Below are 13,517 nucleotides of genomic sequence, written 5' to 3' on the forward strand. Positions count from 1 at the left end.
TGTTCATGCGTGAATGTTCATAGATCTACCATACAATAAGCATTTCGTCATTTAGAATAAAGGTATTCAATTATTCAAAGTGCAACTATGATGAAAACTATTACATAAACAGCTGTTTACCGATATTTTAACACGTTAAAATTGAATACTGGTATTTGCGTGTCATTCTCAGTCACGTCAGTTAATAAACAGGTTATTGAATGGACTCAGGAAACGCCTGGTGTCGTGTTCATTTTTAAATCCCAGTGCAAGAGAAGTTTGTATTGGAATGTCTTCTGCACCACAGAAAATTGCATCAACGTCTCCTGTGCATTTCCTCATTCACATTTTCAGCCTTCAGTCCGCCAGCGTCTCTGGGATCGACTTGCCGATAAATTGCGGGTGGTTTCTCTCATTATTCTTTTAATAACGCAAGCGCCCAAAGGATTAGTTGACCTGTGAACTGCTTCGACACACCATCTTTCCTATTCTCAAGACCTCCAGGTAAAATGACCTACTCCCAAATCTTAGATCTTTACTTAGAAACGATTTTATCAACTGTATTGTTGTTTCTGGTTATTATTGGATTCGATAGGAAGACGTTTTAATAAGTCTTACAATTATGTTGGTACTTTTAAACGTTTTAGAGAGATAAAATAGGTCAATATATAATTTAGTTTTCACGATTTCACAGTTAGAGTACTGTAAAGCGAAACAGCACAAGGTAGATGCTGGAGCCGGGCATACCCAGGTGAACTGCGCGCTGAAAACTACACAGAGTAAACCACACAACGTATAGCAATGAAAATACTTTTCTAAAACCAAAAATCAAAAGCAGAATCAAAGCAGTAGGCCTGTGGTATATATAAATGTAAATATTGTGTTCGTGTTGGGTTTTGTCAAAGCCGAATATTTCACAATGAATGTAGTATGCTTATTCATGTATTAAAAAACCCGGCTATTTTCCAGAAGAAAGCGTAATTATCAGAAAGCGTGGGAGCTCCCTCTTGTGTGCATTCAGAAAACTAGCCGCACCTGCTCAGAGCTTGCGCTTTCTTCCTTCACAAAGAGAAAATAAAGGAGACCGAGCAGAATGAATGCTTTCGGAGGACGTTGAAGTGTAGTTTACAAAACAATGTAAAAAAAATATTTGTGGTGTAAACAAGGTTTAAATGTAACAGCACTGAAGCAAACTTCATATTTATTTTTGAAACCTCTTGCAAAACAGAAGCTTCTTTAGATGTTGATGATTAATAAACATGGACATTAAAATCTCTCCTTTTCAAGGGATAGTGGTGAATATGTTGTGTGATGTTTAAACCCAGTTAAAGTAAGGGTACTTTAGGTTGGCCAGATTCTAGAACCATTTTTCTACCGAGCATATGTTATTTTATACAGTATATACTGTAGTACATTTCACATGCAAAAGTTATGTTTTGGGTATGCTGTGTAATTCCATACATTTCTCCAGTGGAGTAAAATATTGAAGTCGCAAATCTGCAACAAAGGTGAAGCTGGTACTCGATGAGCCTAACAGTACATCCTGCGTGCACTTTGGAACCTAGATGAAATTGTCCAAAAAACAGAATTGAACTGTTTAGATTATCTTGGACTGCAACACCCCTTTCCGCTCAAGCGAGCTGTGGTGTGCGACCGGGGACCCAGTGCCGCAAAACTTTCTTCAAAGCGCGTTGCAGTTTCTACAGGACGTGAAATAGAGGGAAGGGGAGTCGAAACAGCTCTTACGGTTGTAATAACAGTGCTCCGTGTATTCATTTGCCTTTTTTTCTGCTGTCAACGTGTGAGTGAAGGCATATCGAGACCCTCATGCACCATTCTTGTTTTGTCACTTCCACCGGGCAAAATATCGTTATTCGTGATAAATGAAACAAACACGGTTGGAGTCATTCATTAATGTGTCGAGGAAGAAATAAAAGTTACCATGACATTCAGCTGTTCACGGGTGAGATTTTGTTTTAAAATGTCCATCTTCGCTTTTGTTTTTTCTTTATCATTAGTTTAGGCGCTGTGGGAAACGCGCCTCAAAGCACTTGTTTGAGTTCAGATGAATACGTTCTCTTTTTATGGTCCGCATGAAGCCACTGCCTTCTCTTTCAATATATATATGTGTGTGATTTAAAGGCTGAGTTTTGGGGATGCCCCATTGCAACACAAGGTTGTCACACGAGATATAATCCCGCAGAATGACAAACATGTTGTGACATTTAGTGGGGAGTTTTCACTCCGCGGATCACCTGCTCCTGTCGCTCTTCAACTGGGTGAGCGAACCTACAACAAGGTCAGCCAGCTCGGAAATCCTTCGTACTTAAGGTGGCCTTGGTGCATTCAGAATAATTTTATTTGCAATGACACGTCAATTAAGACCGAACAAAAGATGCCGCGTGGCGGTTTGACAAGTTTATGAAAGCACAAAAACATTTTCAAGCATTGCGCATAAAATCGATCAATGACCATTTTTTAAAAAGTTATTTGATCAGCAGGGACTGAAAGTTGTGAAAGCATGCATTTTTAAATATAAACCGGGGAATTCTTGGTTGCATCAATTCTCCCGTGCTGCAATTACGTTGATATTAAAGTGTTGATGGAGAAAGCTACCTGCAATGTACGCAAAATGAAAAATAAAATTAGGTCCAACTATTACAGTATTTACATAAGATTCATGTTTTTCAAGATACTGCCTGGTATGACGAATTTTTATTTTACATGTTTTAATTAAAATGTTTTATCGCTCATGTACAGTAACTGAACAGTATTTATTCAACAGTCACGTGGAATCTCTTCTCCAGCTGCAAGACTTTTATAATGCTGGGATATAGACTGCAGCCTTATCTTAAGTTCCGTTTAATGGAGTCGAGTAGATCCTGCTACAATGAAGCTCTTTGAGTTCTTTGGATTGTTCATGCATAGATAGTCGGTGGGAAACAAGATCTTGCCCAATGCAACAGTGCGAGACCTTCCTACATCTTGCACTTTTTTGAAGTACCAGGTGAAACCGCGAATTCCGGATCGCTCTTGCTCTTTTTCATTCACTTTCCTCTTTACATAGTGTCACTCCGATAGGAGTGGCGATGCTAGAGGATAAAACGGGCCAAAGTTCGTCGCTTCACCACACTTCTAGGATTAAGCTTATTGTAGTACAAGAGAAAAGGTTTACTGCGTTGGTGCTAAGCTCGAAAGCAAGATCAATAAAATAGTTGCCCTGGTTTAACACCGGGGTCGGCGCTCCGGGTGACATGGATGAAAATGGAACTGGTCACCGGAAAACATCTGAAAAGGATGATGCCAGGGAGGCTTGTGAGTATAATATTTGTGTCATTTTATACATAAGAGTTGTAACAATATCTGAAGCTTGGAAAAAGTCAGATAATGTGTTATTCAAGTAATCGGTTAGGTAGTGGAAAGGACATGCGATCTGGTAAATGCAACAGATATCTGACTTGAGTTTACAAATTCAAGTTGAATATATACTATCCTTTCTATGGGGTGAGATAAAATGCGGCATTCTTAGGATATGTTTGGATATGACCTCTTTTTTGTATATATTAAAAACTCCTACAAGACCATGGATGTTTTTTTTTCTAGTTGTTACTAAGTGTACAACACTTAATTTTGATTTTATGTTTTCAAACGTCGAAAATGCTCGCGTCAGCACCGAATGTTGTAAGTCGCGTATCCGAATTCCAAGGAGAATTTGGTGATTCTAATATTAGATCCAAGGAAGTTCCTTTCTGACTTCTTTTTTTTTCTAACTTCGATTCCCACGGAGACTCGCTCTAATCCTCGCGTCTGCTTATTTAAACTGCCAAACACTGTACTGGAGTGAAGCCCAAGTTTAAAATCTAACAGGGAACACAAGTCAGAGCATAAGCGAGCCCCGAGTCAGAGATATCAGCTTGATAGAAACCAGCTGGATTGTAGTTTAGTCATAGTGGATATGCTCTTCTTTTCTCCTTCAGGAGAAAGGCACCATCCGGTTTAGGGTCAAAAAGAGTCAAAAGAACATTTCTCATACTGTACTCAACAAAAAAAATAAACATGACTTTTGGATCTCTGCAGAATGACCTATGTTAAATATTTAAAGTCCAAATGATCAGCTCAACAATTTTTTTACAAGACAGATGGATTTAATTATTGACTATGGATTAATAATTTTATTAGCAATTATATTTTCGTTTAACCATTGTAAGCTTTGTATTTTGTGCTCATCATTACCAACATGTCTAAAAGACATAATAATATAAATATTTAGATGAATTTATTTAAATTTTATATGTTATTTGGTTAGCTAAACTTAGCACATTGTACAGAAAGTTTTTTTTTTTCTGAGTTACATGCCATACACCCGATCACAGGGAAAAATTAAGTTTATCTGTTACTTTTTGCTGTATCTCACAGTACTTTTTGTTAACGTAAAAATCAATTCATTGCATATCCCATTACCAGCAGTTCTTTTATATCAAGGTCAAATTCAGCCGGTTGTAAAACAATCACATAGTTGCCAATGGAAGTCTTCACAGTTCCGCAGTTTGACTTTAAAAATAGATGCTTACAATGTCTGTATCATGTTAAAGCTCTATTTTACAATGCTGTAGCTTTTCTGTGCCACAGACTTGTTTACTGCAGATGGGTAGGATCCTAAACAGGAAAATTACATAATTCAGCCTGGGTATTCTGGACTGAGGTCAGGGATGAAAATGTTAAAATAACTAGAAATGTCCACTGAAGACCAGTGTGTATTTAAAAAATGTTTTACATTTGTGGGATTACTTCAAAGTGCAAAGGACATGATGAATTACATGAGCACATGAGCCCATACCCAACTGTACTCCCCTGTCTGGTTTCATTGCTGTGTTGATAACTTCAGACACTTGATGACACAAGTGCTGTGTTCATGAGTACCATTCAGGTGGATTGAATATTGTAATCCATCCATCCATTTTCTAACTGCTTTATCCAATACAGGGTCGCGGGCGAGCTGGAGCCTGTCCTGGCAAGCAATGGGCAATGCAGGATACACCCTGGATGGGACACCAGTCCATCATAGGGCAGACACAGACAGACACAAACACACACATTCACACTCACTTCAGTGCCAGTTTTCCCAAAAGCCAAGTCACCTACCTGTTAGTCTCTGGACTGTGGGAGGAAATCGGAGCACCCTGAGAAAACCCACACGAACATGGGGAAAACATACAAACTCTTCTCAGATAGTATCCCAATTCCAGAACTGATCCGGGTTCCACCTTGCAACCCTGAATATTGTAATGTTAAAATTTCCACTTGCAAGAACTCATGAAAGACTTTTTCTGGGCAGAGTGAAATAAAAAGAAACAGTAGGGTGCTTCTGTTTTAGAATTACATTGTGCTGCTATAAAGTTGCTCACAATACCAAAGTTAGTGTCACAAGGTCTGAAATGTGAAATGTGTCCACTGGCTTGTTGATGGTTTGCTGCATAAGTGAGGCTTTTTGAGTTCTTCTGGTACCAAAAGGCTGATTCACTTATCAGGTCAGTGTACAGTATCTATTAATAAAAGTCATAAAATTGACAAACAGCTTTGCCCAACATACACAGTCTATTAACAGTCCAGGAAATGACCAATGGAGGAGGTCTCTCATTCCAGTGACCAGTATATACAGTAGCTGCTTACTGTGATGATTTCTTAGATGTATTGCTATCTGCCTTTCTGATCGAACAATTTTCAAATTCTGTATTGTATTTTTCCAGCCTCTGTAAGTCACCCTGGATATGGGCATCTGGTAAGCGAGTAAATAATAAGTAATAATAAAAATTAAGGACAAAAGGAAATTAAGTAATATGTTTTCATAAATCTTCTGTCTAGAAATAAGCTCCCCTCAGACATGGGAGGTGTAATTTAAAGGATGAGTGCTTTGACAGCTAATCCTTCTTTTTTAAAATGCAAGAAAATGCTTACAGGCACATACAAAACTTTCCATTGAAAATAAATGTATCTTTCCCTTTAGGCAAAGGCTGTTTTGTCCACAGTAGCTCAGGAGACAGTCTTGGGAAGGTTCAGCAACCAACTGAAATGAGGAGAAATGAAAAATATACACCACTGCCCATCAAAGAAAAAAGGGTGGACATTATTAATATAAAGGGAATTGAAGATATTGGATATGTCCAGCAGGATTCCATGGTAAGTCATTTTTCTTCCCAAGACCGCATTCAATTCAACTCAACCAAGTAAATGACATGAGCTGGGCTGAGGCGCAAATGAGATGCAGGGTGCGTTTAACATACAGGGGACTAGTCTGGATGAAGCATCCACTTTCGAAAGCAGTTTGAGGTTGCAGGCTCAAATACATTTGATGCTACATGACTACTGCAGGCAGTATTTTGAGAGGGGAGGGAAGGAAATCCTTGATCTGACCTACCAGTCAGACCCTTGCTGGTGCCAATGAGGTGCCAGTATACTGGAGTATCATCAGTAAGGTCTGTATCTAATTTGAAAATCCTTCTAATATCTTTCTAGGGTTCTTTTTACATTAGCACTGTTATCCAGGTTCACAACATACTTATTGGTGGCTGGTGTCCAAGTTCCTATCCCACTCAACTCAAGGTGGAACATAGTTTTTTTTAGGGTCCCCCTAAATGATCGTACTGGGGAAAGGAGGGGGTGGCTTTGAAGTAGTCATCAGTCATTTTAATTGGAGGTAAGCATCATTCCTGAGGTGTGGGGGCATATACACAACATCCCTCTCCACCACCCCTCCCCAGTTGAAACACTGAAAGGAAGCATTTTCCTTCAAGGGACCTCAAGGGTCTCCTTCGTTAACTTCTTGTTTTCTAGAAGGAGGAACCATATTAGTTTTGATTGTAGGTTTTAAAAATTCAAATACAGGATTTAAGTTTTAGGGATCGTAAGTGGGTCTAACCTGCAAAATGCCTGTCACTTAAAGTGTCTTTTCTCCCAGTGGGCAGAGACCCTCTTCAGGAGCTGGGTTGACTGGGACTGAACAAGGCAAAATGCTGTTACTACAGTATGAACTTTTGAGCAGACTTGTGCCTTTTAAACATGTCAGGTTAGATTTCTTTAATACATTGCTGACGTTGCTGTCTTAAGCACTGAAAAATGTAACAGGCACACACAATAAAGCTCAAAGTTTGTATGTATTAACTATTAATATGATTTACTTTCTTGCACAAGACAGTGCTTTCAAAAGTGTGTTAGGGGAGGTGAGGCTGGGAAAGCCATTTCTGGTATAAAGAGAAGTACATCTACATCAGTAAAAGAAGGCCTTGCATGTGCACTGAAAATAAGTACTATTTATATGAAAGTTTTGTTTCATTCCTTCCTTTCTGGTCCCGGGTCAGTGCTGCTTGTTTAAACTGCACTTTGAAACAGCCCAGCTGATCTGACCTGCTTTACAACATGCAGGTCTTGACCTGGGTCAAAGTGCCTGGGTGAAAATAACATAGAAATAGCTGTGTGAGCAGCAGTGGCTGGCTTATGATTCGGAATAGGGTAGTAGAGGAGCTTTTCATATATGGTGGACATAGAAGGGGAAATGAAGCTATGTTTGCATTTGTAACAGGACAGAAATCCAATGTAGTAGCCAGAAAGGTTTTGTCATTGGTTATTTTGCATGCCTCAGTTCTCTTGTAAGATGCTGATTGTCTGTTACACTCCTACTTTTCTCAATTTTCCTGTTAAGAGTAACATAAATGCACCAGATTAAAAAAAAAAAGATGTGGGGTGGTTATGTGAAGTCAAATAGCATCCTTATGTTCCCTGCGGGAACTGAACTTTGATCTGTCTTCCCTGAAATCGTGCAGTGAGAGCTTGCTTATACGTTTGAAGGGACTGGTTAGAGTGAGTCTCATTGTGTTGTTTTATTTTATTTGCTTATTTAAACGTATCAGGGTGCAGTAAAATAAACAGAACCCATTCAAAAGGGTTAATCACTCTAAATGCCGGCTGCGGTGAAAGTGTTATCTAAATTTGTTTTATTAAAGCTGATATGATCATTAAAAATCTGCGATAAGCGAAAACATCTGTTGTCAACACCTGTGCTGTTCAATTAGGCTGAAAATGTGTTCAGTGTGAAGCCACAGCTACTGAACGGATCACTGGACATTTTAATTCAGCGAGACGCAATTACTACAGTTTAACACTGACAAGAAAACCGCGTTTGTCTTGTTCTATGTATTCAGACGCAAGTGATAATTCGCCAAAACTTCGACAATGTCATGCCCTTAAAGACTTTTTTTTCTGACCACCGCAACGTCAGGGCGGAGGAATCTGATGATATGAGTAAGACTGAATTCTGAAGGTGTTTAGATAGCGACTTTATAGTTTTGTCTAATATTAGCTCCTGGCTTTCGCGTCTCTTCTTCTCAAGTAACAAACTGTACATCAGGGAGAATCCAAGTAGCGCTCCAGATACACGTCTGGCCAAGAAGATTTAACTGAGCCCGAGAGAAGAGACGACCCTCTTTTATACCGGGAATTATACCGTCTCAGTAATGGGAAGATGGCAGTCGTTGCACCTGAAAGTTTTGGAATTTCTGTACAAAAGACGGACGGAAGTAAAGATTTCTTAAAAGATGTTATTTTCCATGGGAAATTTGAAGTAAGTGGAGTACTTTATAAAAAAAGCAAATCTCATATAGTTAGGTTTGTTTAAAACAATGAGGGATTTGGACCGAAAGCGGTTTCGGCAGATGCCAAATAATGGATTTGAGCTGTGTGTTTATGTCGTTTTTAGAATATCTTTTTAGAGTTAACCTAAGTGCGGTTATGATGGGATTAAGATTTCAGATTTCCAGGCGCACATCGTCAACAGAAACTACGATACTCTCTGTTGCCGCACTGATAGTAATTAGAATTCTTTTTAACACCTGTGTTGCTTCTGACATTTAAGTGCAATAGTTCAGGGTTGTTTGTTTAGTACCTCGCAGCCTAATGTACTGTATGTTCAGTGCTGAGTACTAGAGCGTCACAGTGGGGAAAATGAGGACTAATTAATCCAGTTAGGGTTTATTTTTTATTACCTTTAATGGAATTAACCATAGGTTGCAATTTAATTAGTCTTTTCTTCATTTGTTTTATACGGCATTTTTAACAATTACGGAATATAAAAACGAAAAGCAATGTGTTTATCAGTGATGTTACAATCATGATTTAATCTCCGTGAAAATATTGTTTGTCTTGAAAAAGTGAATTTTTAAAGAAATAAGATATTTTGGGATTGGTACATAACATAGCATAGGATTTTGATAGTGTCACTGATTTCTCTGAGCAGTAAGTCGTACTTTTTAAGTCTTCTGTTTAAGTTTTCTGTTTGGCTTTGAATTCCTGCCATCAGGCGTCACATACTGTTCATGTCTTAAATTGAAACAGCATGCCAGAATATACTTGTTGTGTAAATTTGCCCATGAAATAGTGGAATGTTTAACAAGAACATAACCAAGCTTCCAATTAAACTGAAAAATATGTACAGAACATAACAAACTATCACTTATTTATGCAGGTAAATAAAGCTTATTGAATTTGGAATTTAATTAATATTGTGATTGCATGAGTACTGAATCACCTCATTAATGAAAGGGTTAATTGGGGGCAGGTGAGAAGGTGATGTAACCTTTTGAATGCCAAGCCTGAGTGAAGATCAAGAAAGAAAAGCACAGAAAGGAACTATGTCCAGCTTATCAAGAGACCACTGTCGAAGTGCTTTCAGTATGTTGGACTAGTGGACTAGGTCAGCGCATTATCGCCTGCCGTCTGGAGTGTTCACAGTCAGTTTTTCAAACCTGGCAAGACGTTTCAGCCAAACAGAGTCTGTCAGCGATAGACCACGGTCTGGGAGACCACAAGCCATGACTTCTCTCCAAGTTTAACACTTTATCATGCTTCCATCTTCATGGATTTCCACACTGCCTGTTCCACTCCATCAGAGATCAGAAACACTAGGTTGCAATGAGTGATTGATTGCAATGTGACTGCACAGCAGTACACTGACCCAGTCCTGGGCCTTCACTTGCTGCACTTCATATGTTTCATCATGGCTGGACCATATTGCAGCAGAACAACACATGTCCTTATGCTGCCTGTGTAACAATGACAAGAAAGTGACAGCTATGCTGTGTCCACCCTGCTTGTCTGCCTTCGAGACCTGTTCAGCTTTTGTGAGATGACCGGAATTGATGTGTGGCAAACAAGACTCAGAGAACAGTGAAAGGATGTCTGGTTGTGTTGGTGCTATGAGAAACTGCATTTGCAATATGGATCAAGTGTCACAGATTGTACAGATTCCATTTAAGGCCATAAACAGTACCAGACTGCAGATTTCTTAGCAGACGGTATACATGTAGCATGTCGGTTAGTGACAATATACCTGTCATGTCTGTCCATTAAAATACTCAATCTGTGAACCTGCTGCATTAATGTTTTAGTCATTTTCCTAATTAGAACTTTGTGACTTTGTTGCAGTTTTACATGATCCATTTTATTTGGTAGTTGTTTCAGTCATTGTGAATTTTATGCTTCAGTTTGTTGTTGGTAGTGTGTTAGATTTTCTGTTGATTATGCAGCCTTGCCTACTGAGCTAACTGTAGAAAGAAAAGAAAGCACCGTGTAGAAAGAATGCAAATCTGCCCTGCTTGGTTAGCTCTGTCATTGGGTCTGGCCTGGACCCCCTGGAGGTAGAGGCTGAGAGGAGAGTGGTGTCCAAACTAGAGGCCATCATGGACAACGTCTCCCATCCCCTCTATGACATGCTTGTAGAAATGAAGAGCATGTTCAGCAATAGACTGATCCATCCACGGTGCGACAGGGAGCGCTACAGGAGGTCATTCTTGCTTCCTGCCATAAGACTGTACAACGCATCCACCTTGCGTCTGGGCAGAGGCAACATCAACAGTGACCTGTTTCTGGACTGAACAGTAAACTGCTACATCTGTTCTTTTTCTTTTTCCCGTTTACAACCGTTTTTGTGCAATATATGCCAGGGACTTGTGCAATACATTTATATTTTTATTTATATCGTGCAATATGACTTTTTTGTGTACTGTTCTGTTCTGGTTTGTTCTTTGTGTGTTCTGGACTGTGAGTAACTCTAGTACTGTGAGTATTGTAGGTATTGTATTATTATTATTATTGTATCATTCGTTACACTGTTGCTGTGTTGTCTGTGTTAAGCTGCTGTCACGCCAAGCTGTTCTGCAGTGAGGGTTTTTAAAAAGTGTCCTATCTGAAAATAAAAAGTGCTCTGATGAATCAATAAGATCATTTTTGTAAAGATAAATATTTACTTTTTTCACTGTTTTATACCTTCCCTGTATTCTCACTGTGTTTTCAGTGGGAGTACTCCTGTGCTCATGTATTTGTTGTACTGTGTTGTGGACATACACAGCACACACACGTGTTCTCACTTAGTACTAATGATGTTCTCCCTTCTATCCCCAGATTTTAAATTCTCTCTGCCCAGAGGACGACAGTCAATGTGGACAAGGCTTGTACTTCCATGATGGGAAGAGAAAGGTGGATTATATTCTCACTTACCACATTAAAAAGCCTAGTGGCTCCAAGAAATACTCGAGTCGGTTCAGCGAGAATGCCTTGGCTCGCAGCATCCGAAGGAGTCGGCACCATCCTTCAAAGAAAGACCCGGAGATAGCAGCACAGGACCTCAGCATGGATTACCATGAGGACGACAAGCGGTTCCGCAGGGAAGAGTTTGAAGGCAACCTGACAGAGATGGGCCTGGAACTGGAGAGGGATGAAGATGTAAATTTCCTTTTTCTTCTTTAATGTAATAAAAGACAGTCAGGAACGTTATGTTTATAATGGTATCACAATTCACAATATGAATGGTCCCTGTAAACTTGTTTCCTATTATTTCTTAGTTTTCTGTAAGACAACGGTAAGTACTGTACTTACAGTACTCTGAACTACTTTTTGCTGTCAACCCCACTATGAAAGACTACAGCTGTATTTGAGTTAGACTGTGCTGACTTACGCCTAGGTATTGGCTTTCATTACTTCTTGAACTAGGCATGTATCTCGGTAACAATGTAGTCTGGCTCAATACTAACTACTAGAGTTAGTATTGAGCCGGACTAAGTTGTTAATGACATACATTGGTACATAAATGTGTTTTGAAAATAAATAAACCAGTCTCTTTGTGGAAATGTTTCCATATGGATTCCACATTAATAGTTGGCCAGTCCCTTCACCTGTCTGTTCCAAAAGAGAATTATAAAGCAGTGTTTGAGCTGGAGTTGCTCAAGGTCTGTGTTAATTATGATGTGTTTTCAAACAGCTGACCTATTGACATTATAGGCATTAATCATTCACATATGCAAGAGGCTCCAGTAGCAAAATAAAGCCTTAGTCATTGTTTAGGAAAATACCTAAATGTAGTGTGGCTTGCAAGTAGACATGTCTTGAAACATTAAGCACTAGCTCATTAAGTGCTGATCATGGCAGAATATCACCTGCCAAGAACACTTTCCCACACCAGTGAAGAAATGACAGTGATACATGGGACTGATTGATGTCTTGTATAGAAGGAATAGAAATCTCAGGATCACTGTCATGCATCTGTGACTCTGGACCACTGACAGGTGCTGTTACACTACAGATAAGGTATAAAGCAGTAGGATATCGGCTGAAATTTAATTTGCCCCTTCCGTGGAATTCGCTTTGTAGATCCATTTAGTGAACAAGTTGAAAATGGCAGTGAGCATAGAGTAGTGTGTGCACACAGTTAACTTCTAAAAATACAGGGGCAATTAAGAAACTTGAACTTGTCATCTCTTTTTCCAGTAGCCATTAAAAAAGTACTGGTCAAATGAGAATCTTTCATTGCAGCAAAGCAGTAAAGAAGGAGGTGTGATCATGTAGTAAATCTCTAGTTGATTTGTTACAGTTCTTGGTAAGCTTTGCGTAGGTTCCACAGAAAACTGTGTTTTGCCCTTGTGTTCATGTTGACTGAGAAATGAAGATGCTACAGGAAGCATTTGTTTACTCAGAAAATGGCTTTTTTTTCTTTTGTTATATCGCATTGGTACTGTAGGTTGTCCTTTTCTCACACATGGGGATTTAAGCCTTGAGGTCATGTTACATTTTTGCTATGAATTGTTTTGGGAGATACAGGTCTGCAAACATTACATTTGATGTTATTTCTGTATTTACGTTTTTTTCATAATGTCTGTTGGTACAATGTTATCACGACCCATGGTTGTGTGGTATTTTGTGAACCTTGCAGAGAGCGCCTGAAATCTATTTGTGTGCTTCATAGATGAACAAAACAAATTTATATTATGTAAAGCTATTTTAGAATAACAAAAACAAGCATTTGTTTTAGGTTTGTCCTTACTTTGAAATATCCTGGATTTAAACAAAACTGATTAAAATCAAACCTGCTTGTTATTTCATACCACTAAAGCTGTTGTTGATATTACCCAGTCTATACACTTGAGGCACTTTTCTTAACTAATTTGCATCAGGATCCAATACTTTTATAGTAATAGAATCTTGAAGAGTAGGCTCGG

General features: G+C 39.0%; 1 protein-coding gene across 5 annotated transcripts in view; it reads left to right on the top strand.

Annotated features, from left to right (window-relative positions):
- ano1a (anoctamin 1, calcium activated chloride channel a) overlaps positions 1 to 13,517 on the top strand; it is a 47,948-nt gene that overhangs the window by 889 nt on the left and 33,542 nt on the right. The window contains exons 1-3 of one of the 5 annotated variants that reach the window (XM_069181604.1): positions 317 to 483; positions 5,984 to 6,156; positions 11,428 to 11,748. In XM_069181604.1, the coding sequence (XP_069037705.1) occupies positions 6,049 to 6,156; positions 11,428 to 11,748 (429 nt within the window). In that variant the 5' untranslated portion in view covers positions 317 to 483; positions 5,984 to 6,048. Of the gene's footprint in view, positions 1 to 316; positions 484 to 2,850; positions 3,295 to 5,983; positions 6,157 to 8,146; positions 8,594 to 11,427; positions 11,749 to 13,517 lie in introns of those variants that run through there. The other 4 variants (XM_015338510.2, XM_015338512.2, XM_069181605.1 and 1 more) reach the window with 4 other exon arrangements.

Source organism: Lepisosteus oculatus, chromosome 21, assembly GCF_040954835.1.
Source record: "Lepisosteus oculatus isolate fLepOcu1 chromosome 21, fLepOcu1.hap2, whole genome shotgun sequence".
NCBI lineage: Eukaryota > Metazoa > Chordata > Actinopteri > Semionotiformes > Lepisosteidae > Lepisosteus > Lepisosteus oculatus.